The sequence below is a fragment of the Lampetra planeri genome, chromosome 34 (genome assembly GCF_965212315.1).
Source record: "Lampetra planeri chromosome 34, kcLamPlan1.2.h2, whole genome shotgun sequence".
NCBI classification, from domain to species: domain Eukaryota; kingdom Metazoa; phylum Chordata; class Hyperoartia; order Petromyzontiformes; family Petromyzontidae; genus Lampetra; species Lampetra planeri.
Genome location: NC_136140.1, coordinates 6370292 through 6396596, shown reverse-complemented (window position 1 = coordinate 6396596; position 26305 = coordinate 6370292). Strand labels below are relative to the sequence as shown.

At 45.4% G+C, this 26305-nt stretch overlaps 1 protein-coding gene across 1 annotated transcript in view; it reads right to left on the bottom strand.

The window, feature by feature from the left end:
• Nucleotides 1-26305, bottom strand: part of LOC144730076 (voltage-dependent L-type calcium channel subunit alpha-1D-like) — a 209374-nt gene that overhangs the window by 99144 nt on the left and 83925 nt on the right. Inside the window, exons 4-8 of the mRNA XM_078610602.1 lie at nucleotides 21970-22112; nucleotides 16020-16172; nucleotides 14790-14986; nucleotides 10154-10257; nucleotides 5058-5230 (exon numbers count right to left, since the gene is read on the bottom strand). Coding sequence (XP_078466728.1) covers nucleotides 5058-5230; nucleotides 10154-10257; nucleotides 14790-14986; nucleotides 16020-16172; nucleotides 21970-22112 — 770 coding nt within the window. The remainder of the gene's footprint in view (nucleotides 1-5057; nucleotides 5231-10153; nucleotides 10258-14789; nucleotides 14987-16019; nucleotides 16173-21969; nucleotides 22113-26305) is intronic.

The window sequence follows — 26305 nt, the reverse complement described above, 5'->3', positions numbered from 1 at the left end:
TAGAAAACACAAGTGCCCAGGGAAAATTCACTCATACAAATTGGGTGACAGCACTAGCATCACGTGGCCACCTCATAGCCCCATGTCTATAATCCCATTACCGGGCTCTTGCGGATGATGCCAAGGAATATTTGACATCCACTGTGAAGGCAGATGGCACGTCATTCTTTTTTTTTTATTTCACGGTTCAAAACACCTGTGGCAATAACCAGGGCAGCCGCTTTACTCGAACCGCAAACTTCTGCACCCAAGCTGCGAATGTGCTTCCGCTGGGGCGTGTCGCTGCTCAGGGCCTCGTCACCACCCAAAAAACTTAAATTGTCGATTTAAACATTATCATTTAGTTTGAATGCATTTACATTGCAAATGTATACAATCACCTAGAAAGCCCAATTTTCTGTACAAACATACCGTAAACACCTTTGGGAATCTCACAAATGTATGCGGTCCACCAACCAACACTGTCTACACTAAGGCCACATTAATGATTATAAAAATCATAAATGCATGGACCACTTTTGCTCGGAGCATATTTGTCTAATTTTAACAAACGCCCAAGTATCTTTAATAAGTCATGAAAGGCTAGACAGCTGTGTATACCGATTTCTTCTGTTGACTAATCTGTCAGTTAATGAGATGAATACTGTACTTTAATCAAGCCATACATGCATTTGCAGCTATGAACCAAAACTACGCACAAGAGGGCTATTTTTGCGTACGCTAGGAATGTGGGTGAGATGCAGAATGATTTGAGATGCACTACTGTTGCAGACTGAACAACATTTCATTGCAATGTAAATGTGTGGCTACAGTTCATGGAATTCCACAAATGCCATCGCCTCTTCACCCATAATCGTCATCCCAAGACATGATCCATCCACTTCCAGGTGAAGGCCTCCCCAAAACCGCCACAATGTCTCATGATCCTGCGATGCAAACATCCACTTGCAAACGAGAGGATGTCACCGTTCTCGGACACGTTCCATCCGTTTGGCTGCCACTCCATGAATGCGCTTGAACCATCAGTCAACATTCCTGCAAGTGACATGCCCTGCCCGAGCCCAGTTATTGTTCTCAACAGTTTGAATGACGTCTTATAACCTGCGTACTTTAATCCGCATAGTTCATTCCTTCACCTCATGTTATTCCAAGTGTAATAAACGACTGGACCACGATGTCTGGCTCAGTGTCCTTTATTCGGTTCGTGCTGTACACCCACACGGCTGTCTTTACTCTGTAGCTTCTCCACGGTGCTGACTCCAATGTCGGCCCGATCCACAACAGCAGCCCCGCTGCTGTTTCTCTTACACAGCCCCCCTTGGCTGTACTCGCTGCAACTCCTCTATCTCCACAGCTCTGACAGCCTCGTGCTGTCTCTCTCTCTCTCCGCAGCTCCTCCTGGCAGCCACACCGCTGCCTCTAACACGCAGCCCTTCTGGCTGTCTCCTCTGCAGCTGCACACCACTCCGCAGCTTCCTCTTGTCTTCGGGGTTGGCTCCCGATAGCCGTCGGTGCCCCCCCTCTTCTCACCCGCCCGCGTGGCCTCACTCTTTTCCGCTCACACCCCGACTGACTTCCCCTTCCGGTTTACCCGCTTAAGGACCCGAACCTTCCACCCACGTCACATGACTCCACCCCCCGTGACGTCACATCCGGAAGGTCGCTTACGCCCGCATTACACAAGCATGAAATCTGTCCACGCTTCTTTACACATCTTCTTGGTTCTTTCGGTAAAGTCACAAAGAATCGACAGACCTGTTCTCCACCTGAGGACGGCTACTTGCGTTGTGGCCGAAACGTCGTGAGAATTATTTTATTATGTTTTATTTTTATCATTTAATTATTTCCATTCTACGTGACTTTACCGAAATAACCAAGAAGATGAATCCCTGCAGTCACGAAAGCTTTAAATCGAAATTCTTTACACATGTCAAAGTGTTTTTGAGTGTGCGGACAACATAAGTGCATTGCACTTTGTCGTGGGTTTCTCCTAGGAAAACGAGTAACTGGTACAGCATGCAAACATCAGCAATGGCCAGGCATGGCGTAGGCCCCACCACCATCATGTGCACTGTGCTGGCCTTAATAGGTGCTCGCTAAATGCAATTGCCCCAACAGTAGATAGAGCAAGGTAGTTAACAAGGCTATATCTAATGATAATTGGTTTTTTTACCCTTTTATCTGGCAACAAAACTGACACCTTTTTTTACAAGGAGTCATGTTTGCATAGACCACAATACCTGCAGTCGTAATGCAAACAAAAAACATAACTCTGATAAAACATAACTCTGATAATACATTATCAGTGTTATGTTTTTTTGTTTGCATTACGACTGCAGGTATTGTGGTCTATGCAAACATGACTCCTTGTAAAAAAAGGTGTCAGTTTTGTTGCCAGATAAAAGGGTCAAAAACCAATTATCATATTTTTCTACTGGCAAATGAGGTTCCAATGGTGTAAAGGCTTTATCTACTGTAGGCCAGTCAGTTTCAAAGACAATGCATATGTTATCAGAGCATGTTTGTTTGAATAATTTGCCACAAGTACTGTATGTGTTTATTGCCAGCAAGCGTACAACCTATTCTTAGTTTTCATACTTTGTACACGTGATCTTTGTCAGCCTTTGTGGGAGACGAAGGCTGACATTTTGCAGGCCTTTTATATATATATAAAACGAAATGAAGAACACCACACCGTTGGTGGCACACGTGATCGAACAAACGTATAAACTAACGGGGGCACATTATCGATCGCGATATTTTCCTCGCGAAACTAACGGACACTACTGCGAGGATTTCCCCCCCCCCCCCATCCTCCCACCACGAAGGCCCATCGCACGACACGCGTTCACAACAACACGCACGCGCTCGTTGCCGGAGACGTGAGCGATACAAGGTAACGCCACTGTTGACCACGGGTGGAACTCATCAATTAATAGATTGTTTCTTTTCTTCAGCCAGTCTTCAGGCCAGGGCGGGAGAGTTACGGTTCAATTGACGCGTGCATTGTCGAGGCACAAAAGCTTTCCCCTCCTGACCGCTCGTCTTCGTGTTTCGACTGAAGTTTCACAGCAACTGAACGCATACATATGGACCTTTTGTTGTCCATCTTTTGTCACTCAATCCCCGATAACCGAAGCGTGAGGCTTACGGGTTTGGCTTTTTGTTTCTATTTATTCACCATGCTGGTCAGTACGGGTTGCTGAAGGTCGAGAGAATAGTTGTGCCTGCGTATAAGTCATCATCATGGCTTGGCTTCGCGAACGAAGATCTAGGAAGGACATCCACGTCTTCTGCAAGCACGCTGGTGGCTGACGAGGCCTATGCGGGACAAGCAGGTCCTGCCACAACGGCTGCAAGTATAGGTGCGTATAAGTAGAGTACAACAATCGATGCTGCTGCAGAGTCCTCTGGTGCCCACCCCATAGCCCACAAGCCCTAAAAACAACCTATTTGTGCATGGTGGTCACCGATCCAGATGCCATGCAGGCTCCAACGTTCTGACCCACCCCTACTGGACAGCTTTAATAAAGAGCTTTATAGCCCATCGGATTTCCTCGAGTATAAATAAATATTTTGATTATGATAAAAAATATATATATTCTGATAGCTATGGAGATCTCACCATATTGCCAGGAATAAATCCCAATATTATAAGACCTTGGATTAACACAATAATGTGGTTTTTTAATAATATCAAACCAATGATAACGGGTGCAACCTGTTCCTGAAAACAGTAGCCAAGAGATATTAACGCAAAATAAAAGTAGCATTATTCTAAGAACCACTCTTTCAAACTTGACAGTCTTTGCAAGGCACCGCATTGTCAAATGCTGGATGCAAGTATGCATCTCAATCTCCGAGGGACTGTCTCCCTGTGGACATGACAAGAAGCTTTCCCACACGATGACGACTTGGATTGTCTCATTTCTATGTAAATTTTGGTTATTTCCTCGCTCAAGGCAAACCAGAGATGATCTTGCAAACCCGCATGAGCTGATTTCAGTACCGAAACAATTATTGCTGCACTCATTTGAATTACCTTCACCCGAGTACCCTAATTAACTCAATTAGTTAGCTAAATTAAATTTTTGTTTTACACGTGCACCTGCTGTTTAGATCAATGGGGGTGGTTGAGTCTTATTAGAGAAATATTCAGCCTCTGTTGAGAAATAACGTAGCCTCAAATGAACTGTTGCGGATATTATTTAAACTTGGAAGATGTGTGCCATTACATCATGTACAATTGCCTGCTCGTATGTATTATTTTCCTTGAACTTTAAAGTCCATTGTATAGCCAACGGCAGAACAGGCATCATTTTGTTTCGAATGCTTTCAACTGTGGCTACAAAGCATTAATGCACTGGCTCTGTCTGCCACGTCCGTCTGGACCAGTGAGGGGAAAGGGCACGGCACTTTAACAGGACATTTGTAAAAAAGTGGTTCATAGCTCATCGGATTCCCCGAGTACGAATACAAAGCCTGATTCTAACTATGCCTTTCGTTAAAATGATCCAATACGAACCAAACTCTGGAATAAAGGTTCGTTGGTATGAGACATGTACTCGACTGAAAACCGGTTAGATGTATCAAAGTGTTGGCCGAAAAACGTGGGAGACACAAAGCAGAGCAAAAAGTGCTCGTTGCAAATGAGCAATCGGGTTTTGCTCCAACAGCTACTACCCCCCGTCAACTTCAATACCGAGTAAATATTTTTCATAACAAACACATGTTGGAGAGCGTTACATATTCCACGCAGAAATATACATAGCATGTCTTAGTTTGATGAATCAGGAGCTTTGTTAATAGTGTACTAGATCAGTATGGCACATTTCTGGCAATCTTAGGACATTTTCTGAGGATGTAGGGAGGCCGTGGTTGGTAGGGGGGGGGGGGGAGAAGGGGGCAGCAGGGGGAGAAAGTGGGGTCAGGTCAGATGAGGGTGTGGAGGTTTCGCGGTTCATACCACTGAGAACAAATGCAATGGGTTCCGCGCAAACAGGAAAGGTCACAGATTACGAAAGGTCACGACTGCCATGTGCCGCTTGGGGACGTACTGCTGCGTGGCTTTCCATCCCCGCCCGTCTCGTCCTCGTTTTCCGGATCGATGTCCTCGGCCTGCATGATCCAGTCCAGGTAACCCTTGAGGTCTTCCTCCAGCTGCTGTTTCTCCCGCAGCTTCTGGAAGTCTCCGCGAGCCTTGGCCTTCTCTCGCTCCTTGGAGAACTCTCTGTTTCGTGACGGGACACAGGCGGGAGGAGGAGAGGCGAAGGAGGGAGGCTGAACGTCTGTAAGGCTCTGCCGACGTCACTCCTCAATCACCCTCAGCCTGTGATTTGTTTTCGTTTGAGACCTCAGAGATGATGCGTCACAGATGGCAGCACGATCGATCGCCTCTGAATGCTTTCCCGTAGCCGAAATTCCCTGCCAAATCATTCTAAGCATTGGGCCAACAAATTATATTACAGCTGCTCTAAAGCAGAGAAACCACGCCAAGCAATTAAAGCCATTGGAATCAATTACACTCTTTGCAGTAGTTTCATTGTAAAATATTACAAATGCCAAGAAAAGTGGAAGTCTATCGGCATTCAATTGCATTTCAAGGGTACTCATATAAAAACTACAAAATTGCTCTCTTGCATTATTTCTTTCCCCCATGAAAGAGTTTAATTGCGTCACAATCACCCCGTGTATCTTTGAACGTAACGAGCCACTTGGAAGGCGCTGGTTTAGTGGTCACCGATTTTTTGTCCAATCAATTTTGTATCAGGCTTTGCTCATCACCGGTAGCAAATGGGTGGCCAGCGATTGATTCCTCATTCCACTGTTTTGTCACGCTGCTAAATCACAGGCCACACTGGAGGCCACAATGCATTTGACCGTTAGATTTTGATTTACAATTATTGTTTATTATTCTCATGTTCAATAATAAAAGCAACAATGTCATTCGTAATAAAGTTACACGTAAATTATTGGCGGAGCAGTGGCGACGGTGCTTAGTGCACTGTGTTATGAATCTGGCAACCCAAGTTCAATTCCTGGCCAGGGCCAATATCAGGGAAGAGTGATATCAGAATCTGTCCCAGCCACCCAATCCTTCTGCAACCTGTGCTGACTAGCGTGGCGAAGTATGGTAAATAATCCCACGGATGACATGGCACAGGAAGGCCTTCGTCCATTCATGGAATGAGAAAGGCTGGAATTTGTTTAATGAAAACACATTTTGAATATGTTTAGAATGCCCATGAAACAGTTTAAATGGTTTCCTGCTCAATTTAGCACAGGGTGTAATTTGTCTCCTATTTAACATCATAGCCAGTGGTGGAAATTCCACATTCCTATGGTAGAGGTGGATATTTCGTTCAGACCACCACTGGTGGATTTCCCATAAGGTGGTTCCTATTAATCGACCTGCCTGTTCAGGGTTTGAACTTGAAACTTTCTGATTACAAGCCACGCATTCAACCATTGCACCACCCCCTTCCCCCCAGATTGCATTAGGTTGTAAGTTGACGGCCAGAAATAAAGCTAAGTTTTATCTTTTAATTCAAGGTCAAATTAATACATTTATTATCTTAGAAACACAGAGTATATCTGACAGTGTGTACTGCCTGCATGCTGGGAATAACGATTCTGTGATTAGAGCTGCCTTTCAACACTAAACTTATTAGTGCCTGTGCGTTTTCATTAGGGCTACGATAAAATGTTGAAATCTTTCAAATTATTTGTGGGTCAACTAAAGTTTAACGAGATTCGCATACAGCTCCATAGTAAACCGGCACAATGCTTTATTGTGCGCCGGTGGGCCGTAATTAACGGAGCAGGACGCTGGCACAACAACGAGTGATAACAGCCAGATAATTGATACCTGATGAAAAATACTGCCCCGTGTAAACTTCAAAACCTCATGTAATTTAAAAAATAAAGAGTAATAACATCATCATGGGACCTCCTTTGCCAGTACCAAAATATACTAATAGGGTTTTCCCCCTTTTTTTCTGTTTTTTCTGGCAACAAAACTGACACCTTTTGCAAGGAATCATGTTCACATTAACCACAATACTTGCAGTCAAATGCAAACAAAAAACAATACTCTGATAATTTATGCTCTTATTACTCTGATAGTGCATTGTCTTTGAATTGTGCGCCTTTTGGCATCATCTGGTCGAACACCATATGAGACTAGGCTCTAAAGAAAGCTGTCTCTGGTGTGGACCAATCATTTTCAAGGATAATGCATCAATTATCAGAGTATTGTTTTTTGTTTGCATTTGACTGCAAGTATTGTGGTTAATGTTAACATGATTCCTTGCAAAAGGTGTCAGTTTTGTTGCCAGAAAAAAAGGGGGGAAACCCTATTAGTAATAACATCATTATTTGTCTCGACTGTGCACGTTATTTAAATAAGTAGTGTGCACGGTCGAGAAAAAAAAACACATTTATGCCAGGGCCGGATTGGCAGCATGCAGATTTACTGCAACATTATTTGGGAGTCAGTGGATGTTGTGTCTCTTGTGTGTGGGTGCATACATGGGATCTCGGGCCACAACATTATGGTTGCTAATGCATTTTCATAAAAATGTAAACGACCTGCATCAGAATCAATGCTGTTTATCGTGCGTCTGGCAGCACAATAAACCTGTTCACCCTCAAAAAATGTCAACAGTTTGGAGCCAGACTGCCCGATTTTGGTAGGCCTGGCCAGCGATCAGAAGTTGTGAAATGTTGTCCTTCCTTCCATTGAGCCATCGAGGCATTTTCTGCTTGTATATAATCACTGTTTTCCAAGGGCACTTCGATGCATTTGGTTTATTTTGGTTGGGTAAAAGATGCCCACAGTAGACTTGCATGCTGAGCATTGCTGCCATTATTATTGACATTATTTTTACCTTTGTGTTATTATCTTTACTAATCAAGGGGATTACATCACCATTTTCTTGCGAGTTAGCCTAAACATAACTTTGCTACCCCCACCACCACACACCCCGTTGCGCAAACGCGGAGAAATTGACAGGCGACTCGCAACGTCGCGTTCAGCTGCCACTTTGTCCGCTTCACACTTCCCATCACAAAAACGATCGTTCGCTGTGGAGGGGGGGGGAGCGGGGGGGGTGTGTGTCTTCAAAGAGATTCCCCCTCACCGCCCCCCCCCCCTCCACCCAGCTGGCCATTTAACAAAGCACCTCGGCACAAGACACCGACAAAAACATGCGGCGACGTGGATGGGCTTTGTCCTCCAGCACACACGATGGAAGACGAACAATGCGGCAAGGGTGTCAGGGGGTTGGGGAGGAAGAGGGCAAGGCAGCATGGGGGCTCTAATAAGTACCGCACAGGGCGTACTGGCGACGTGGCACGTGGCGCTTCATGGTGATCCGGGGTGGGACGGGATCAGGCGAGACGCCTCTGGGCTCTACTCGGACCGCTTCTGGAGGACCAGCGGACATTAACGAACAGAGGCAGTGCCGAATATGCGAGAGGCAGAAACTGCGCCCGTTGGGTGTGATTGACGTGGAGCCGCGGTTTGCAATACGAGCGTAGCTGGACTCAGCGTTCGCTCTAACTGGCTCCCATCCCAACAGAGGATTTTTTTTTTAATAAGTGCTGATGGTACCCACCCGGCTGAAGTCACATGGGAGATATAAATTGCAGACAGATGCTGTGGTCTTCAGCCACAGTCAGGTCACACCTTTTACGACACCAAGGCTTCTAACATCAATTCTAGATTTGAAGCTTTCGTGACTGCAAGGATTCATATTCTTAGGTTTTTTCGGTAAAGTCACGTAGGTAAACAAATGAAAATTAATAAAAGTAAAATAAAAAAATAAAAAAAATCACGACGTTCGGAGGCAACACAAGCTTCCGTCTTCAGGTGGAACCGTCACAGCACGATAGCTGTATCAAGTGAGATACAGCTATCGTGCTGTGATACAGCTATCGTGCTGTGACGGTTCCACCTGAAGACGGAAGCTTGTGTTGCCTCCGAAACGTAATTTTTATTTTATTTTTATTTTGCTTCTAACATCAGCAAAATAATCCCTGAAACGGTTCTGGATTAACACAGAGGACACTCTGAAAGTGGGACCTAATAGCAGTAACACTTTAACTTCTGTATCAAGGAAACTATCGCTGAGTCTCAAGGCTCTTTATTTAGTGGAGCCCTGAGTTTGGATGTTCAGCCAATTGCAGTAAAAAGTAGTTTGCGTTTTGGAGGAAACTGGAGTACCTGCGAAACCCCCACACATACGAGGGAAGTGACACTGTAAGCTCCCTATAGATGGGTTCATTAATCCCTTTGCTGTACTCACCATCTCTTAGTCACCTGGCCGCGCAGGTTTTATAATAATAATTTAGCACTTGCAATGCGCAGAGTTTATGCTCACTTCTAGATTTGAAGCTTTCGTGACTGCAAGGATTCATACTCTTAGTTTTTTCGGTAAAGTCACGTAGGTAAAAAAATAAAATTAAAATTAATAAAAATAAAATAATAATAAAAATCACGACGCCAGATTTGCTGTATCAAGTGCCTCACTTGATACAGCAAGTGAGGCACTTGATACAGCAAATCTGGCTGTGACGGTCCCACCTGATGACGGAGACTTGTATTGCCTCCGAAACGTCGTGATTTTTTATTATTTCATTTTTATTAATTTTAATTTAAATTTTTACCTACGTGACTTTACCGAAAAAACTAAGAGTATTTATGCTCACTATCAAAGAGAGAGAGAATGATTCAGAGGTGCGGAACACCACAGCCAAGTGGGAAGGCAACCAGAAACTGGCAACAACAAATTGCCTCAGCTCTGCGATCCTACATTGGGATGTTTGGACAACTCACATCTACATGATCAACAAACGCACGGCTCCAGAGCACCTATCATTGCCGAGGACACTTGGAGAGTCTGAAATTGCCAACACCTGGCCTTTGTGGGGTGGGCATCGGTCTGAATCTCGCCACAAGATATTCAGCATGAAACTCCACGTGCCAGCCAAACAGAGAAGCGTCATTCGTCATGCAAGACTTATTATTTTTTTATACTTAGAAATTTTGCTTTGTAAAAGAGCACACAGTTGCTCACAGACAGGAATACAGTAGTAATAATAATCATGAATAAAGATTGACGATTAAAACTTGGAAGCTGAAGTTTCTTACCCGCTCAGCACACCGAGAACCAGGTTAAGCACGAAAAAAGAGCCTACGATGATTAAACTAACATAATACATCCACGGCCACTCGTTCCCAATCGCATCATTTACCTGGAAAATGGAAGGACACGGGATAAGTGTGGTTAGGAGGGCAACACACTTTCTGACAGATGCTTGGCAATCGCTGGAAATTGATTCGCATTAATGGAGGATCTGTATGCAGGAAGGGTTTTCAGTTTTTTTTTTTGCTTTGAGCGTGACCTTTTGGCTGGCTGTGAAGACTCACAGTGCGCGCGCGCCATCGTCGCCGGGGAATAGTCGCTTCGCCGTGAGCACAGCGACGGTGGGGTTATTTCTCGCAAGGTTAATCAGACATCTAAAAAGAAGCGTGGCGGTGAAATGGACCTACGATTGCGAGGATATATGTATTATCAAACACGTACCAGAGGTGTATATAAAAAAAAACTATTCGTAAGAACTACGTCAAATCGGAATGTTTATTGTGGTGTTCAAAAATAAATGAAATTGGGCACGTCTTAGGAAGCGACGCCTCCATTGATGCCAGCGATTTCCAGCATCCACACGGCACACGCAAACGAAAATCAAAAGCAAGACTTCCTGCTTACCCGCTCAATACACCAAGAACGAGATTAAGCACGAAAAACGATCCGAAGATGACCAGACTGACAAAATAAACCCAGGGTAACTCAAAGCCCATGGCGTCATTCATCTGTGGAGGAGGATGACACAGAACATCGGGGTTTACTGCTTGTGGCTTGCGGAGGGAGAAACACGCTCCAGATGAACACAGGGATTAAACAAAACATGGAGGAGTAGATCTGAAGAAGAATGTTGCGTGTCACTCAGATAATTCCCAGGTGTACATTTAAAGGCTTCTGGGGGGAGACAGTGGAGACGGGATCACAGCTTAAGAAGCTCGCCGTTTCTCTAAAGGTGCTTAGCTGCTGCCGCCGCCGCTGCTGTTTGATATATTTGTTTTATCTTCTCGAGTCCCAAGATGCGTGTCCCAGGCCGTGCGAGGCTACAACAGAATCAAGGTGAGGTGAAGTGGCACGACTTAACTGGGTGGGGGGGGGGGGTCAGACAACACAGAGGGCAATCACGTGCCGAGCGAATGTTTTCATTCTCGACATTTCACGTCGGCCTAAAAACGCATCATTTTAAATCACATACACGACACCTGTATGAAATTAATCATTAAAACTTACAGGTTAAATTCACCCATGTGCGTATGCGTCTTTATTTATCATGTCAGTGTTGGCGTCATTAATTGGTCGTTTTATTCATTTTGTAAAATTGCATTGCAAAGCAGCTCCGGCATGAAATGAAGACACAGCATCACCTACTCAGCTGGGTATTAACGCGGCCTAACGGTAGCGCCGCCCTGGTCATCACTGTGCATGTGATAACCGTACTAATACTACATGCCGTCTGCTTTACAGTCCACGTTAAAGATCCCCTGACATCACTCGCAAGAGGAAGCCCATTGTTTGCCGAAATCAGGGTCCAAATTTGCCAAATTCTAAATTTTCACCGCTAATTACTCAATTCGGATTACACATGCTCCCCTACTGGCAGACTGATTCATACCCCCAGGTCACTCTTGCAATGAGACATCATGGTTTCTTGTGTTCTCACCGCCTGGTTAAACAAAATTAACTTGAACTATTCATCAAATTATTTTGCACAAATGAAATTGTTAAAATGTTCTCTATATATATATCTCAACCAATTGGCTTTTTTTTATTATTGCTTTTTAATATTCCAGATCATTCTTTAAAAGGGAACTATAGCATCAATGAGCACTCTGTTTGAATAAAATTTATACCTACCAACTCATGTAACAAAATGCCCACGCATTTGGAAATTGCACTGCCCTAAAATGATGTGTACAATAGGTGACGTTTCGGGCAATGGGCCTCCTTCATAGCAAAGAGATGATCTATCAGCACAATAAATACAGTATATATTTCGTATTTAGGAAGCAGTGCCATTGACACATTTGATGGATTATTGTTCTTTGAGGATTATCTGCAGGCCAGGGTTTCCCTCATTCGGCAAAGAAGTGTAAACTACTTAGGTATTATGGTTAGCATTCGTTAAGATTTTAATAATTATTAGTTTTATTTTAACCAGCTAAGACTTAACTGAGCTTTCAAAATAAAACTCACCACCAACCCTCTCCTTCCAATGGCCCATTCAGCCCTCTATATAGTCACACGCAAGCTCACGCAGTTAATGTAATGAGAATGTCCTGGACTTGGTTTCCCCTGAATACTCTTTTATTATTATTACCATATACATTATAAAACCGGCCAAGTTGATTAAAGTGTTGGCAAAATCTTGGCGATAAAAAACTTAACTGAATAGTAAATCCGCCTTGGCCTCGGCCAGGGGTTGGCAACCAAAATAACAAGAAGAGAATTTTTTTTTCGGATTCGGTAAAAACTCTTCAATTCTTCAAGAGCCGCAATGCATGTGAATACGAAGCGGTGGTCATAAGTGTACTTGGTACCAGAGCACCTTGGGCTGAAGGTCAATTATTGATTTTAAAAGGCCGTATGTTCTGGACACTCGGATAAAGAGAGGGAGAGATCTTCTCAAACTTGTAAGTTGGATTCGAAGCTTGGGGCACTGACCAGAGAGATGTTGAGGGCCCAAATGAATGGTGCGAGTTGTCTGGGACCGTCCGGTGGAAGACCCAGTGTAGAAATATTTAAACTTCTACCTCCGGGGAAACTTCTCCTCCACTCCAGGGGAGGTCGTGGACATTGAGTACGAGTGGACGTTGTTCAAGACCTCGATTGTGGATGCAACTGTGAAAAGCTGGAGCATCAAGGCAGTTGGTGCCCGTCATGGCGGCAACACTGGGGCCCACTGGTGGACACCAATGGTGAGGGGAGCTGTCAAGTTGAAGAAGGAAGTTTTCTTAGTTATGCTCGGATAAAGATCTGCCGACTCGATTGAGAGGTACCGGCTTGCCAAGAGGGTGGCAGCTGCAGCAGTCGCTGAAACGAAAGCCCGGACATGGAAGACGTTTGAAGAGGCCATGGAGAGGGACTACCAGGACAGCCTCGAAGATCTTCTGGCCAACCATCCGACGCCTTCGGAAGGGTCGACGGGACGTGGCCCAGGCTGTTTTCAGGAAGCGTGGCGTAACATTGACCTCAACTAGGGAGATAGTCGAGAGGGAGAAGGAACACTTTGGGGAGCTCCTCAACTCAGTGGACATGCCCTCCTCTCAAGAGGCAGCCCTGGAAACAGCTGGGGGGTAGGATTCTTCAGGGCTGCTGAAGTCACTTCGGTGGCCAAGGGCTTTCGTAGCGGCAAAGCTGTTGGGGTGGACGAGATTCGCCCATTGTTGTTTAAAACGCTAGACAGCGTAGGAGTTCTGTGGGTAACACGCCCCTTCAGTGTTGCATGAAAGGTGGGTACAGTACCTCTGGATTGGCAAACTGGGGTTGTGGTTACCATTTTTTTTTAAAGGGGACCAGAGGTTGTGCTCCAACGACAGAAGAATCACACTCCTCAGCGTACCAGGTAACGCCAGAGTGGGACAGTCCTTAAAGAGCCGCATGCGGCTCCAGACCCGCAAGTTGCTGACCTCTGACCTAGGCGATGGATGATGTTGTGTGGCTCGTTGTACAGTTTGGATGATACACCACTGCTGTTGTTACTGAATTACCTCCGAGGACAAATACACGTTGGAGCGTGTTACAGCATCCAAGCATATGCATGATTTTTTTCCCATCTTTTTCTTATTGATGTGTATATTGCCCCACTTTACATGACCGGCGGTGGATTAACTCCAACGCTGTCTGTACATGGTGGGAAACCCCCATCACAACAGGAAAATGCATACATGATCTAACAACATGTGAAAAGATACACTCACACAAATAGCTGGAAGGCACAACTCCCATCATACCGTGTTATGTGATTACCACATTGTATTTACAATGCTCTCAGCGTTGTCCAGACCACCAGCTCAAGAGCTGAAACCGTGGCCATATTGTCGATTAGACCACCAACTCAAAGAGTTGGAAAATGTGGCCAACCCAACAGGCAGCGGTAAAACGAACATTCAGCAAGTGAACTGGTGGTCCGGACAAGGCTGAGGGCATTTTAAATACAGTGTGACAATAAATTTGCCACGGTGGCAAGATGTTAACTACCTCGCCTTGTATACAGGAGGTTGTGGGTTCGATCCCAACCCTGACACCTGTATACATGGAGTTTGCATGTTCTCTCTGTGGTCGCGTGCATTTTTCTCCAGATCCCCCGGTTTTTCCCTCCACATTTAGAAACATGCCTTTAGAGTATTTGGCTGCTATACATTTCCACGCAATAAGCCACTCCGTTGAGCTATCATTTGTGGCCAAGTCGCTTCTGAAAAAAATCTACATAGCTCAGTGGGCCTTACCTGGTAAAATAAAATAAATAATAAAAAATGTTGTATAGTATAATTACACGCACGCAAGGCATAGGAATGGAAGTTGTGCCTTCCTGCTGTCTGTGGGCAGCTCGGCTCTGCGCATTTGTTAAATCCACCGGTCGCGACGCGGCTGCGGGGGAGCGGGCGAAGTTAGCCGCGAGCGCCGGCTGCGAGCGGCGCGTCTCACCCAGTACAGCACGTCGGTCCAGCCCTCCATGGTGATGCACTGGAACACGGTGAGCATGGCGAAGAAGAAATTGTCGAAGTTGGTGATGCCGCCGTTGGGGCCGGGCCAGCCGCCCCGGCAAACGGTGCCGTTCATCGCGCACTGCCGGCCGTGGCCCGCGAAGGCGCACGGCTTTGGGTCGTCTTCCACCATCGTGTCTGGGTGGCACCACGGATTGGGTCAAATATTGTCGCATGTTGAACTTCGTTTGCTCCCTACGCAGCCAACCGTGCTAATCGGAGGTGCGTTTACAGTTGCACTCTGGCGACCGCACCTCTGGGTAATGTTGCGGCTGTGTTAACCGTTAACATATTTTAATACTACGTGTCGTCTGCTTCTCGACGTTTCTAAATATGGTTGGCCATGTATGCCGCCAGCGCGCCATGGGCAAATTTTTCCAATTGTTATGGATGCCTCCTAAATTACTTCATTAAGAAGCCACTATCCAATGCGGTGCGGAGGAATACATTGTTAAATACAAGTGCAGGGTACATCATGGATGACAAAATTATATGAATAAAATTATCATATTTTGCCAAGAATGTATCTTAGGAGCTCGACTGAAGAAATTAGAGGCATGTATTTTACTTATGCTCTTCCCCTTTAGCCGAATCTTCCCTCAGCCACCATTACAGGTGTGAATTGGGCCATAAATGCAGATACCTCGAACATTGTCATTGGCCATAAAATCTAACAACCTTCCGTTTCCACGCAATTCGTGTTTTTGTTTTTTCCCAAGCAACCATTACAAATATTTGTACCCCCCTTATTTTGTTGAGCCTAAGCAAACTTTCTCAGCGTACTCTCAAATGTAAACCATAATGTTAGGTGCAATCTCCAAACGTACTAATAAAGCAGTGGCTGCTTTTCATTTCGCACAAATTAGTATAGTTTTATATTTTGGTTCTGTTTCTGTGCCCTATACCCCGAAGTCTTACCCTTTTAATTTTAATTTTATTTTTTACCTACGTGACTTTACCGAAAAAAACCTAATAGTATGAATCCTTGCAGTCACGAAAGCTTCAAATCTAGAATCTTACCCATGAGCCTAACCCTCACCGATTGCAGAAGGAGGCAATAAGTAGGGAGGGGACGGGCAACAAATATCCGTTTCTCCCACACAAATATTTATCTGCTGGAACCTGCCATCATCATTCCTCTAAACTGGCAACCCCCAAGGCAACTTCTTACCGGTGTTGACGTAGAAGCAGGTTTTGTGCATTTTGCCAATGAAGAGCTCGAGACCGATGATGGCGTAGATGATGATGACGAAGAGGACGAGGAGGGCGATGTGGAGCAAGGGGACCATGGCCTTGATGATGGAATTGAGCACGACCTGCAAGCCTGATTTTCGAGAAATATCATCAATGCTGTCAGCGAGCAAACTATACTGACCTCACGACGCGCCGTGGATGCTGAATTATGGGTAATGGTTAAATAATGAGCAGGCAGGAAGTCCATATTTCCAGAATCGTTTTTTTTGTGTCCAGTGACCTCTTCACCTTTTGCACCCTCATCAGCAAAGTTAAGCCTGTTAAGTAGATGTTGCTGGATAATGTTAATCCGGAAGGTCAAGAGGTTGAGCGACAACAAACATCTGTTCTTTTAAGTGGAGAAGGCAGACTTCCTTCCTGCTTATTATATATCCGTTAAGACTGACACGGCATACATGGTGAGGTGTGACCAGCATCGTCATAGCCCAGCGTCCTTCATCTTCCCCAGTGTGTATAAAGCGCACCACACCAGGTCGTTGTTTCAGACCGAGTTCAGCTCGGGGAAGCCAACGCGAGGTTCACAATCTGATTGCGTCCGGCGTATGGGCATCACAACCAGGAATGAAACTGGAGTCCGCCAGTAGTGTAGCACGGTCCAATAAGTAATGTTACACAACGGCACTCACATGCACACTCTCATCATCATCATCACACACAAAGCCACTCGCGCTCGCACACAATCACATACATACACTCAAATACTGCACACACACACACACACAATCACGTTCACACACTCAAATACTGCACGCACGCACACACACTGCCCTGCACTCGTATATAGCGCTCTCGTGCACACATTAATCACGCTCATTACTCACACACAAATACCAACCCATCACTCACTAAAAAAAAACTCAGTCCGTTTCACTCGTACGTAAAAACGACAAAGAACCCCCGTATAGCCTTGAGCAGACTGTTGGGGCAAGTGCTGCTAGCGAACAGCCATGAAGGCTGGCACAGCACACGAGGGGGTGGCTCGCCAACAAAACGCCCGGCCGCTTTCGTTTCCCAAATGCTGATGTTTACACACCGCACCAGGTGCTCATGTAAGGCTGAGTCTAGGTGAGGCCCTCGGTAAGATTCTCATCACTGACGTTGGCTGTGCATCGCAACACTCGCTCGACAACTGCCATTCGCCACAAAGTGGCAGTGGTATCATCACAGTGCTTATTGCCAGGCTATGTAGACTTTCTGATCATGTGAAGTGTCGAAGTCTCGCCGACATGAAATCATAGGGCAGGCTCAGGTTTGCAGAGGTGTGGACTCGAGTCATGTGACTTGGACTCGAGTCAGACTCGAGTCATGAATTTGATGACTTGCGACTCGACTTGGACTTGCATAACAATGACTTTGTCCCACCTATGAGATGTGGACTCGAGTCATGTGACTTGGACTCGAGTCAGACTCGAGTCATGAATTTGATGACTTGCGACTCGACTTGGACTTGCATAACAATGACTTTGTCCCACCTCTGCAGGTTTGTATGGGTTGACTGATAGGTTACTGGCACATGCACCACCTGTGCTCCCCACCGTGCCACCTTGTTGTGTTTTACCCACCCGATGCTCTGCCCATTGTCGGAAGTATCGCTTCTCTGTCTTTGTTGGTGTAGGTTGGCTGCCTCCACTCTCACGTAGTACCATTCACAAGCCTCCTCCTAGAGGCTGGCCTTGACACCGCTGGTACCATTTATCAGCAAATCTAACGAGCTTGAAATTCTGCCGTACCACATCAAACCATCTCCTCTTTAGCCCGTGCCATGCCCATTTAGCCTCCTCAATCCGGCCAAACACAAGCTGCTTTGGCATTCGGTAGCTGGGTATGTGGGCAACATAACCCAGCCAACACAGCCTCACTTCCTGGAGGTGCTCACCGATGTATTGCAGTTAGGCCAGGCTGAATGTTCCAAGTCAGTGCAGGTGTTAACTGTGAAGGGGTCAAATCTTGACTTAAAGCTTTCGTGACTGCAGGAATTCATATTCTTTGAATATGTAAAGGAGTTAGTGTTGCTCAGGTGACAGAGAAAATAACGCATGATTATTTTCGAGAAGACCCGGAGATTCGTGTGGACTGCCATCCAGGCAGCTTTCACACGGCGCTGTGCAGCCGATGAAAATATAACGTCACTTTCGTGATTTGGAGTGAGACCTCCGCTGCCAAACCGCGGCTGGTAATGAGCACACTGCCAAGGTACAGGATATCCTCCATGCTCTCAACAACTCCCCCATTACTCATGGCGAGCTGAGGATGTGGAGTGTACGATGACATGGTGTACCCAGGCCAGTGTTTGTTTTGGGAGGGCTGGTAGTGGAAAGCTCCAGGTTTATGAGCAAAAACTCAAACTTATCGTCAGCCTGAGCAGCAGTTTGGCAAATCATCAGCGAGCATGACGTGATTCATCAGTATACAGCCACCCCTTGCCCTCACGCAGACTTCGATCAGCCTCCCATTGCATTTGTACCACATGTTCATTGCATAGGAACGGCCATGGTTATCTTCTCGAACTATGTGGTAAAAAAAAAAACATAAATAGTGTTGGGGGCAAAAAAACCCCTGATGGACAGGGAATGATACTGACTCTTTGTCATGTAGCTTTTCCAGGAACTGCCCACCATTGAGAATGTGTGTAATAATCTTGAGCAGAGTTGCAGCAACCCATAGGCCGTATCCACGTGAAAAGGGCACATATGTAGTTCCTATTGAAATCCCCGACACAATTATTCTGTAGAAGATGGACAGAGAATATGGCATTTGTGTAAAATTGTCCTTGCCCCATAGTTGTGTTTGGGCTGAGGAGATCATCGTACCCCAAGAACTCACAACAATGCTCAGCAAATCTGCAGACCTAATGCTGAGGGCTGAAAATCAAATTACCATTCTGACCCTTAAGGGAATAAATTGCAGTGGTGCTGTAAGTTATTTTTTTGAGTGATTTGTGGCCGTGGCCCGCCGAGGCACTTTTCCATCTCCTCAGCAGCCCACGACCGCCACTCATCCTTGCAGTCAGTGTGGAACGGCTCTCCAAACAACTGAGCGAAGGCTGCGGTAAGCCTCCTCATTTTCACGCGTGGGATGTTGTTGAACGGTGGGAGTGGGACCACCATTTTCACCATGAAGTATTGTGAGCAATGTCATGAAGAATGGCTATTACCCAAATTGCCATATATTTTATATTTATTTATATTTCCATTGAGGGCAGTGTTATCGACGCAATATTGTTGCTGATATTTTGTTAATTGTGCTTGTGCACTACTACCAATGCAATATCACGAAACAAGTTTAATTTTGTATAAAGGGTCCGGAAAAATAACCCTCACCTCCATATAGCAGCAGACGCTCATCACACACACTTACACATGAACAAACACGCAAACAGCGCCCTTCACTCATACAGCAACAAACGCCATTCACCACTAAGTGGCGGTGACGTCACCACGGTGCTTGTGGCAGGCTATGTGCACTTTAAGGTAACGTGAAGTGTCGAACTCTCGCTGGCACGAGGTCACGGAACAGACCCAGGTACCATGGGTTGACTGACTGAGATGCACCACCTGTGATCCCTACTGTGCCAACTTGCTGTGTTTTAGCCGCCCCGTGCTCCACTCATTGTTGTGAGCGTTGTTCCTCGACCTTCCGCTATTGGTGGAGGGCGACTGCCTTCAACTGCCCAGTAGCGTCCTTTACGAGCCTGCTCTACAGAGGCCGATCTTGGTGCCAGTCATTGGCAAGCCCACTTAGCTCCACATCCTCTCATACCACATCATTTCATCTCTTCTCTCGCCAATGCCACGCCCGTTTAGCCCCCTCTATTTTAGCTGGACATAAGCTGTTTGGGCATGCGGTGGCTGGGCATACACACACATTTCAATATATCTGGTTAATCATATGATTTGCACTGCCAACTTAATTTCATGGATTTAATTCATCATTGTTCTTCTATTTGTGTCAACTTCAATGAATTATGGTCTTGAATATAAAGTGTTATTTATTTTCTCATATTTATAATTGTCAAACGACTTATCTGACCCAACTCTACTTTGAAAAATAGACTTTGGCCTCTTACCTGGTGTGAATTTCACGATTGAAATAACGAAAATGCAAATGCGGTGGCTTTATCAGCATTCTCCCCACTAAATATGGATGGGCATTGTCAATTCTTATCTTCCCTAGCATATCAAAGCATCGTACATCGATCACATCTCATCTAAATAATTCCAATATCCAGCTGTAGAATTTTTTGTGTGTAAAACATATGCAGTGCAGGTGTAATGATCTTCCCAGTAGACATGGCCTGCTGTGAGCCCACCACTGGTGGATGATGATCACAAGTTGCCCCCACATTCCACACTTTAATTGAAGCCACCTCCTCTTGTCATTAAGTATTCATTATAGTGGTGCCTCGGTTTTACGATGCCATCGATTAACGATATTTCGATTAACAATCCGCCTTCCATAATGGCCCAATTGTTTCGATCGACGATAGATTTTCGATTTTCGATGTTTACGATATCACGGGGACCCGCCAATGTTGGCCAATCGGAGCGCTCCAAAGCGGACTTGGCAGACCTCAGCCAACCCCAACCTTCTCTATCAACCCATTGAGCCATTCACATTCTTAACCTATAGTAAGAATTGTTATTTAATGCTCTATTTGTGCACCTTTTAATGCTCCATTTATTCAGTATTTATCCATGTTTCTATTAATATTAATGCTTTAATATGTTCTTGTAACGTTTATTTATGAAAAATATGCGTGTTTAAATATTACAAACGATGTTTTAGGGTGAAAAAGGTCAACTTTCGATCGTCTTGGAACAAATTATGCTTTTAGCATGTATTTCCTATATTCGATTCACGATAATTTCGATGGTTTTCGTGGAACCAATTAACATCGTCAACCGAGGGACCACTTTCAAACTGCACAACAGTATTCGCGCGCATCACAATACATTAAACACAGTGCTCACCTCGCCGATATCCTGGCATTATCCCTCAATTTGGCAGGAAGGGTCGTTACAACTCAGAGGGCACTCACGAGTGCACCGCTTCTTTTGTGTTTTTTTTGTTATCTTTTAGCCGATGCAGTCCATTGTACTGTCGGTTTATTTCTCCTACCGGTGCGATGCACACCACTTCAAGCAACTTGCCATTGGGCGATGCTGCGTTGGCAGTGGTGCACGATGAGCGAAGCACATTGTGGCTTTAAAAGGAAGACTATACAATAGGTGACGCTGCCGGCAACTGTCCCTTCATCGCAGCACGGTTGGCTACGTACGGTGCGAAAGAAGGTCAGCAACATACATGCATACGAAGAAGGGACATTGTAGGTAACGTCGGCAATTATATGTTTTACCCTTTTTAGGCCACATAAGGTGTTACTGACGAACGTGCCGAGGTTTTTAAATCCTTTATATTAAGTTCACTTGCTTGCTTGCTTGCGCGCTTACGACCGTGCAAATCTTTCGGTCGTTTTTTAAACCACTTCCCGTAATCCAATCGAGCTGACATTTTGCACACAGACTCGTTGTGCGTGACAATTTATTTTCGTGAAAATTTTTGTTCCAAAATTTTCCACTTTTTAGGAAAACATTTTTTTCATATTTTATTTAAAATACCAATGTGATAAAAATGAAACTCTTACTCAAGAAAAACAGAAATGAATAATAAAATAAAACCGATGCCACGCGTATAAAGGATTTATAGTGAAAAACTTTGTTTTTACGGGTTAATTTTTTTTTCACTTTTTTTCCCCTTAATTTTCTTCTTTCCCTTGAACCACCGGTCGTGAGCGACGGCTTTTTGGAAAACTGCGGTGCGAGCGCGAGCGGGACAGACGGGGAAGGAGCCGACGCGACGGCGCTCACTGGGCACGCCGGAGACGAGTCGCAGGGGTCGCAGCACGCGGAACGCTCGCAGCGCCTTCACGTCGAAGCCGCCCGACTTCCCGCCCATGGGGCTGCCGCCTTCGCCCACCTTTGTCACCTGCTCCAGCACGACGCTGAACAACCTGCGGTGGGTGGGTGGGGGGTGGGTGGTGGGGGGAGAGTGGGGACGCGCGCACGTGATCGTCTCGAATCGTCCGTCCGTCCGCGAGTTTTTTTTGGACAACATCTGTCCGAAAGGCCAATGAGCCGATTGATTAAAATAACAGAGTGCTTCAAAAAAATGTGAACACTTCCGAGAATTTGCAACAACACCACAAGAAATGTGCTTCCTCCGGGCTCTGGAAACCACCAGGAGAAGATTCCAGGCACGCGTTGACAATGATGGCGAACAAGTGGAGACTCTTTGGCTTTTTGAAGCTATTAACATGACATTTGTTATCATGTTACAGTGTAGCATTTTACTGGTAAGAACCTCCTGGTTACACCAGCCCACAGGGGATAATTGTGTCCGTCCGTCCGTCGTCCAGGGAGGGGCTGGGTGGGGAGGGTGGGGAGGGGCTGGGTGGGGGGTGGGAGGTGTGGGGCTGGGTGGGGAGGGACTGATCACCCCGTGGTGCCCTTATAAAACTCAACGTTTAACCTACTCACGCCGGCTTGTGCCCGCCCTCACAGTCGGGCATATTTGCGGAATACACCACGCCGCCGTTGACCCTGGCCATTGACCGAGCAACCCAACGTTCCTACCAGCTCCCTCCGCAGGAATATGTTCCGTTCTTTTTACATTTGAAGCACCCTGTATTTTATTTTTAGTAAAAAAGAGACGGAAGTCGGTATTTAATTATTTTTACTGGCCATAACTTTCTACACCCTATGACCAAATAACACGGAATGTGCACAGTCTCGTGAGATCTCAGAAGCTAAGCTGGTATGAGCCTGGATAGTGTTTGGATGGGTGCATAAACGGGTGTTGTAGGCTGCCACTGCTGCTGCGGGACTACGTGGTTGGAAGCCGAGATCAGTGCAGTGCAGCAAAATCAATTGTTGCACTGCACCTCTATGATCCCACTTGCATGCTGTACTGGCCCGGCGTGTAGCACAGTAAAGCAACCCTCCTGAGTGAGACAGAGTGGGAGGTCCCTTGTCCAGCAGTGGATCAACAAAGCGCTGTACATTTATAAAGCTCCGAAACTGAGCAAAGACCCCAGGGCCGGCCCAGGACACGCTGGTGGGACTATGTCGCTCGGCTGGCCTGGGAACGCCTGGGAATTCCCCAGTAAGAGCTCGAGTCTGTGTATAGTGTAGTGTAGCAGTGTATAGTAGTGTATAGTGTAGTGTAGCAGTGTATAGTAGTATATAGTGTAGTGTAGTAGTGTATAGTAGTATATAGTGTAGTGTAGTAGTGTATAGTAGTGTATAGTGTAGTGTATAGTAGTATATAGTGTAGTGTAGTAGTGTATAGTAGTATATAGTGTAGTGTAGCAGTGTATAGTAGTATATAGTGTAGTGTAGCAGTGTATAGTAGTATATAGCGTAGTGTAGCAGTGTATAGTAGTATATAGTGTAGTAGTGTATAGTAGTATATAGTGTAGTGTAGTAGTGTATAGTAGTATATAGTGTAGTGTAGCAGTGTATAGTAGTATATAGTGTAGTGTAGCAGTGTATAGTAGTATATAGCGTAGTGTAGCAGTGTATAGTAGTATATAGTGTAGTAGTGTATAGTAGTATATAGTGTAGTGTAGTAGTGTATAGTAGTATATAGTGTAGTGTAGCAGTGTATAGTAGTATATAGTGTAGTGTAGTAGTGTATAGTAGTATATAGTGTAGTGTAGCAGTGTATAGTAGTATATAGTGTAGTGTAGCAGTGTATAGTAGTATATAGTGTAGTGTAGTAGTGTATAGTAGTATATAGTGTAGTGTAGCAGTGTATAGTAGTATATAGTGTAGTGTAGCAGTGTATAGTAGTATATAGCGTAGTGTAGCAGTGTATAGTAGTATATAGTGTAGTAGTGTATAGTAGTATATAGTGTAGTGTAGCAGTGTATAGTACTATATAGTGTAGTGTAGCAGTGTATAGTAGTATATAGCGTAGTGTAGCAGTGTATAGTAGTATATAGTGTAGTAGTGTATAGTAGTATATAGTGTAGTGTAGTAGTGTATAGTAGTATATAGTGTAGTGTAGCAGTGTATAGTAGTATATAGTGTAGTGTAGTAGTGTATAGTAGTATATAGTGTAGTGTAGCAGTGTATAGTAGTATATAGTGTAGTGTAGTAGTGTATAGTAGTATATAGTGTAGTGTAGTAGTGTATAGTAATATATAGTGTAGTGTAGTAGTGTATAGTAGTATATAGTGTAGTGTAGTAGTGTATAGTAGTATATAGTGTAGTGTAGTAGTGTATAGTAGTATATAGTGTAGTGTAGTAGTATATAGTGTAGTGTAGCAGTGTATAGTAGTATATAGTGTAGTTTAGCAGTGTATAGTAACGTAGTGCCGGAGTCAGGGAAAGGGAGGTCTGGACCGTCCTACTCAACACGCTGCCGCCGCCGCGACCCTCATCAGGACAAGCGGATTGAGAAACGAGCGAACGAACCAAACAGCACATCGTGGGTCTTTCAAGCCACTGCGCCACTCAGCCCCGGAGCAATCAGGCCTAAGGGTTCAGCAGTGGAAAGATTTTCGTTCTGCAAATTTTTTGGTAGTTCCGCTGGCCTGGTCGTCACGCTGCCACACGACGATTAACCCCTTTGCGAACGGTGCCACGGGCTCACGTGTGTGACTGCGCCGTTGCATGCGCGACCAGACGATCCGTGCTGCAGAGGTCGCAACCGGGTACCCGATACCCGTACCCTACCCGATACCCGGCTACCCGTACCCGGCCGGGTACGGGTACGAGTACCCGTTTGCGACCCTGGTGCAGCCGGGTACGGGTACGGGTAGGCCGTGAGTCACTGGTGAGTAACCGTTTGTCACTCATTTTGGGTAGGGTACGGGTAGGGAACGGGTACCCGTACCTGGCCGGGTACGGGTACCCATTTGCGACCCTGGTGCGGCCGGGTACGGGTAAGGAATCAAACCCGTTTGCGACCTCTGCCGTGCTGTGCCAGAAGCGTGAGGCATGTTCGCGGTGTTTACAATGTTTGCAGTTTCTGAAAGAACGGGTGAGCTTCGCGCTCTGTTTTCGCGAGTCAACATTTTTGTTTGCGTGTGCACAAAAGCGAGCTGTGGCTTTAGAGCGTTTCAACAATGTTGATGGGAGTTTGATTTTGTGAACACACGTGCCTCCCCACCCCACCCCAACATACGCAGAGGCGCAAGGTGCAGTGCCTGGTTGACGAGGTGTGACGATGAGGAGGTGGGGAAGGGAGGGAGAAGGAGGTTTCTGCCGTGGCACGAACCCCCTCTGCTCGTGGTAACGGCCACAATTGGAGCACGGTGAAATGGGGGCACGGGGTCAATGTGTCCGACACTCTTATTAGCGATCGTGATGTAAGAGTGCGCTGGTTTAGCGAGATTTTATTTCCCCAACCTCCCCCCCCCCGAAGCTAGCAGCGAGCACTTAAGAGAAGAGACTGTGTCTCAACGAGGAAGCATCTTCGGGTTATTCGTTAACGCCACGAAACATCATTCATTGCACCGCTGACAAGTCTAGAGGAACTCCTCATTAGCAAGCGCGTAACGATTCACCCCCCCCCTCCCCCCGCCGTCGCCCTCCTTTTGCGTCCACCCTCGCCCCTTCCCAGCTATCGGATTCATCGCCACGAGTCGTTTTCATCTTCTTGGTTCTTTCGGTAAAGTCACGTAGAATGGAAATAATAAAATAATAAAAATACAACATTATTAATATTATGTTTTTTATTTTTTATTTTATTATTTCCATTCTACGTGACTTTACCGAAAGAACCAAGAAGTCACGTAGAATGGAAATAATAAAATTATAAAAATACAACATTATTAATATTATGTTTTTTATTTTTTATTTTATTATTTCCATTCTACGTGACTTTACCGAAAGAACCAAGAAGTCACGTAGAATGGAAATAATAAAATAATAAAAATAAAACATTAATATTATGTTTTATTTTTTTTATTTTATTATTTCCATTCTACATGACTTTACCGAAAGAACCAAGAAGATGAATCCCTGCAGTCGCGAAAGCTTTAAATCGAAATTTGAGTCGTTTTCAACTTCAGCGTCGATTCCCCCCCCCCCCCCCTCTCGTTTGCATCACAACTCCCTACCTTGCCCTCTTCGGCGCCGTTTGTTGCTCACCGCAAATAGAATTGGCATCGACGTAGCAAGGTCATTGGTTAGCAAA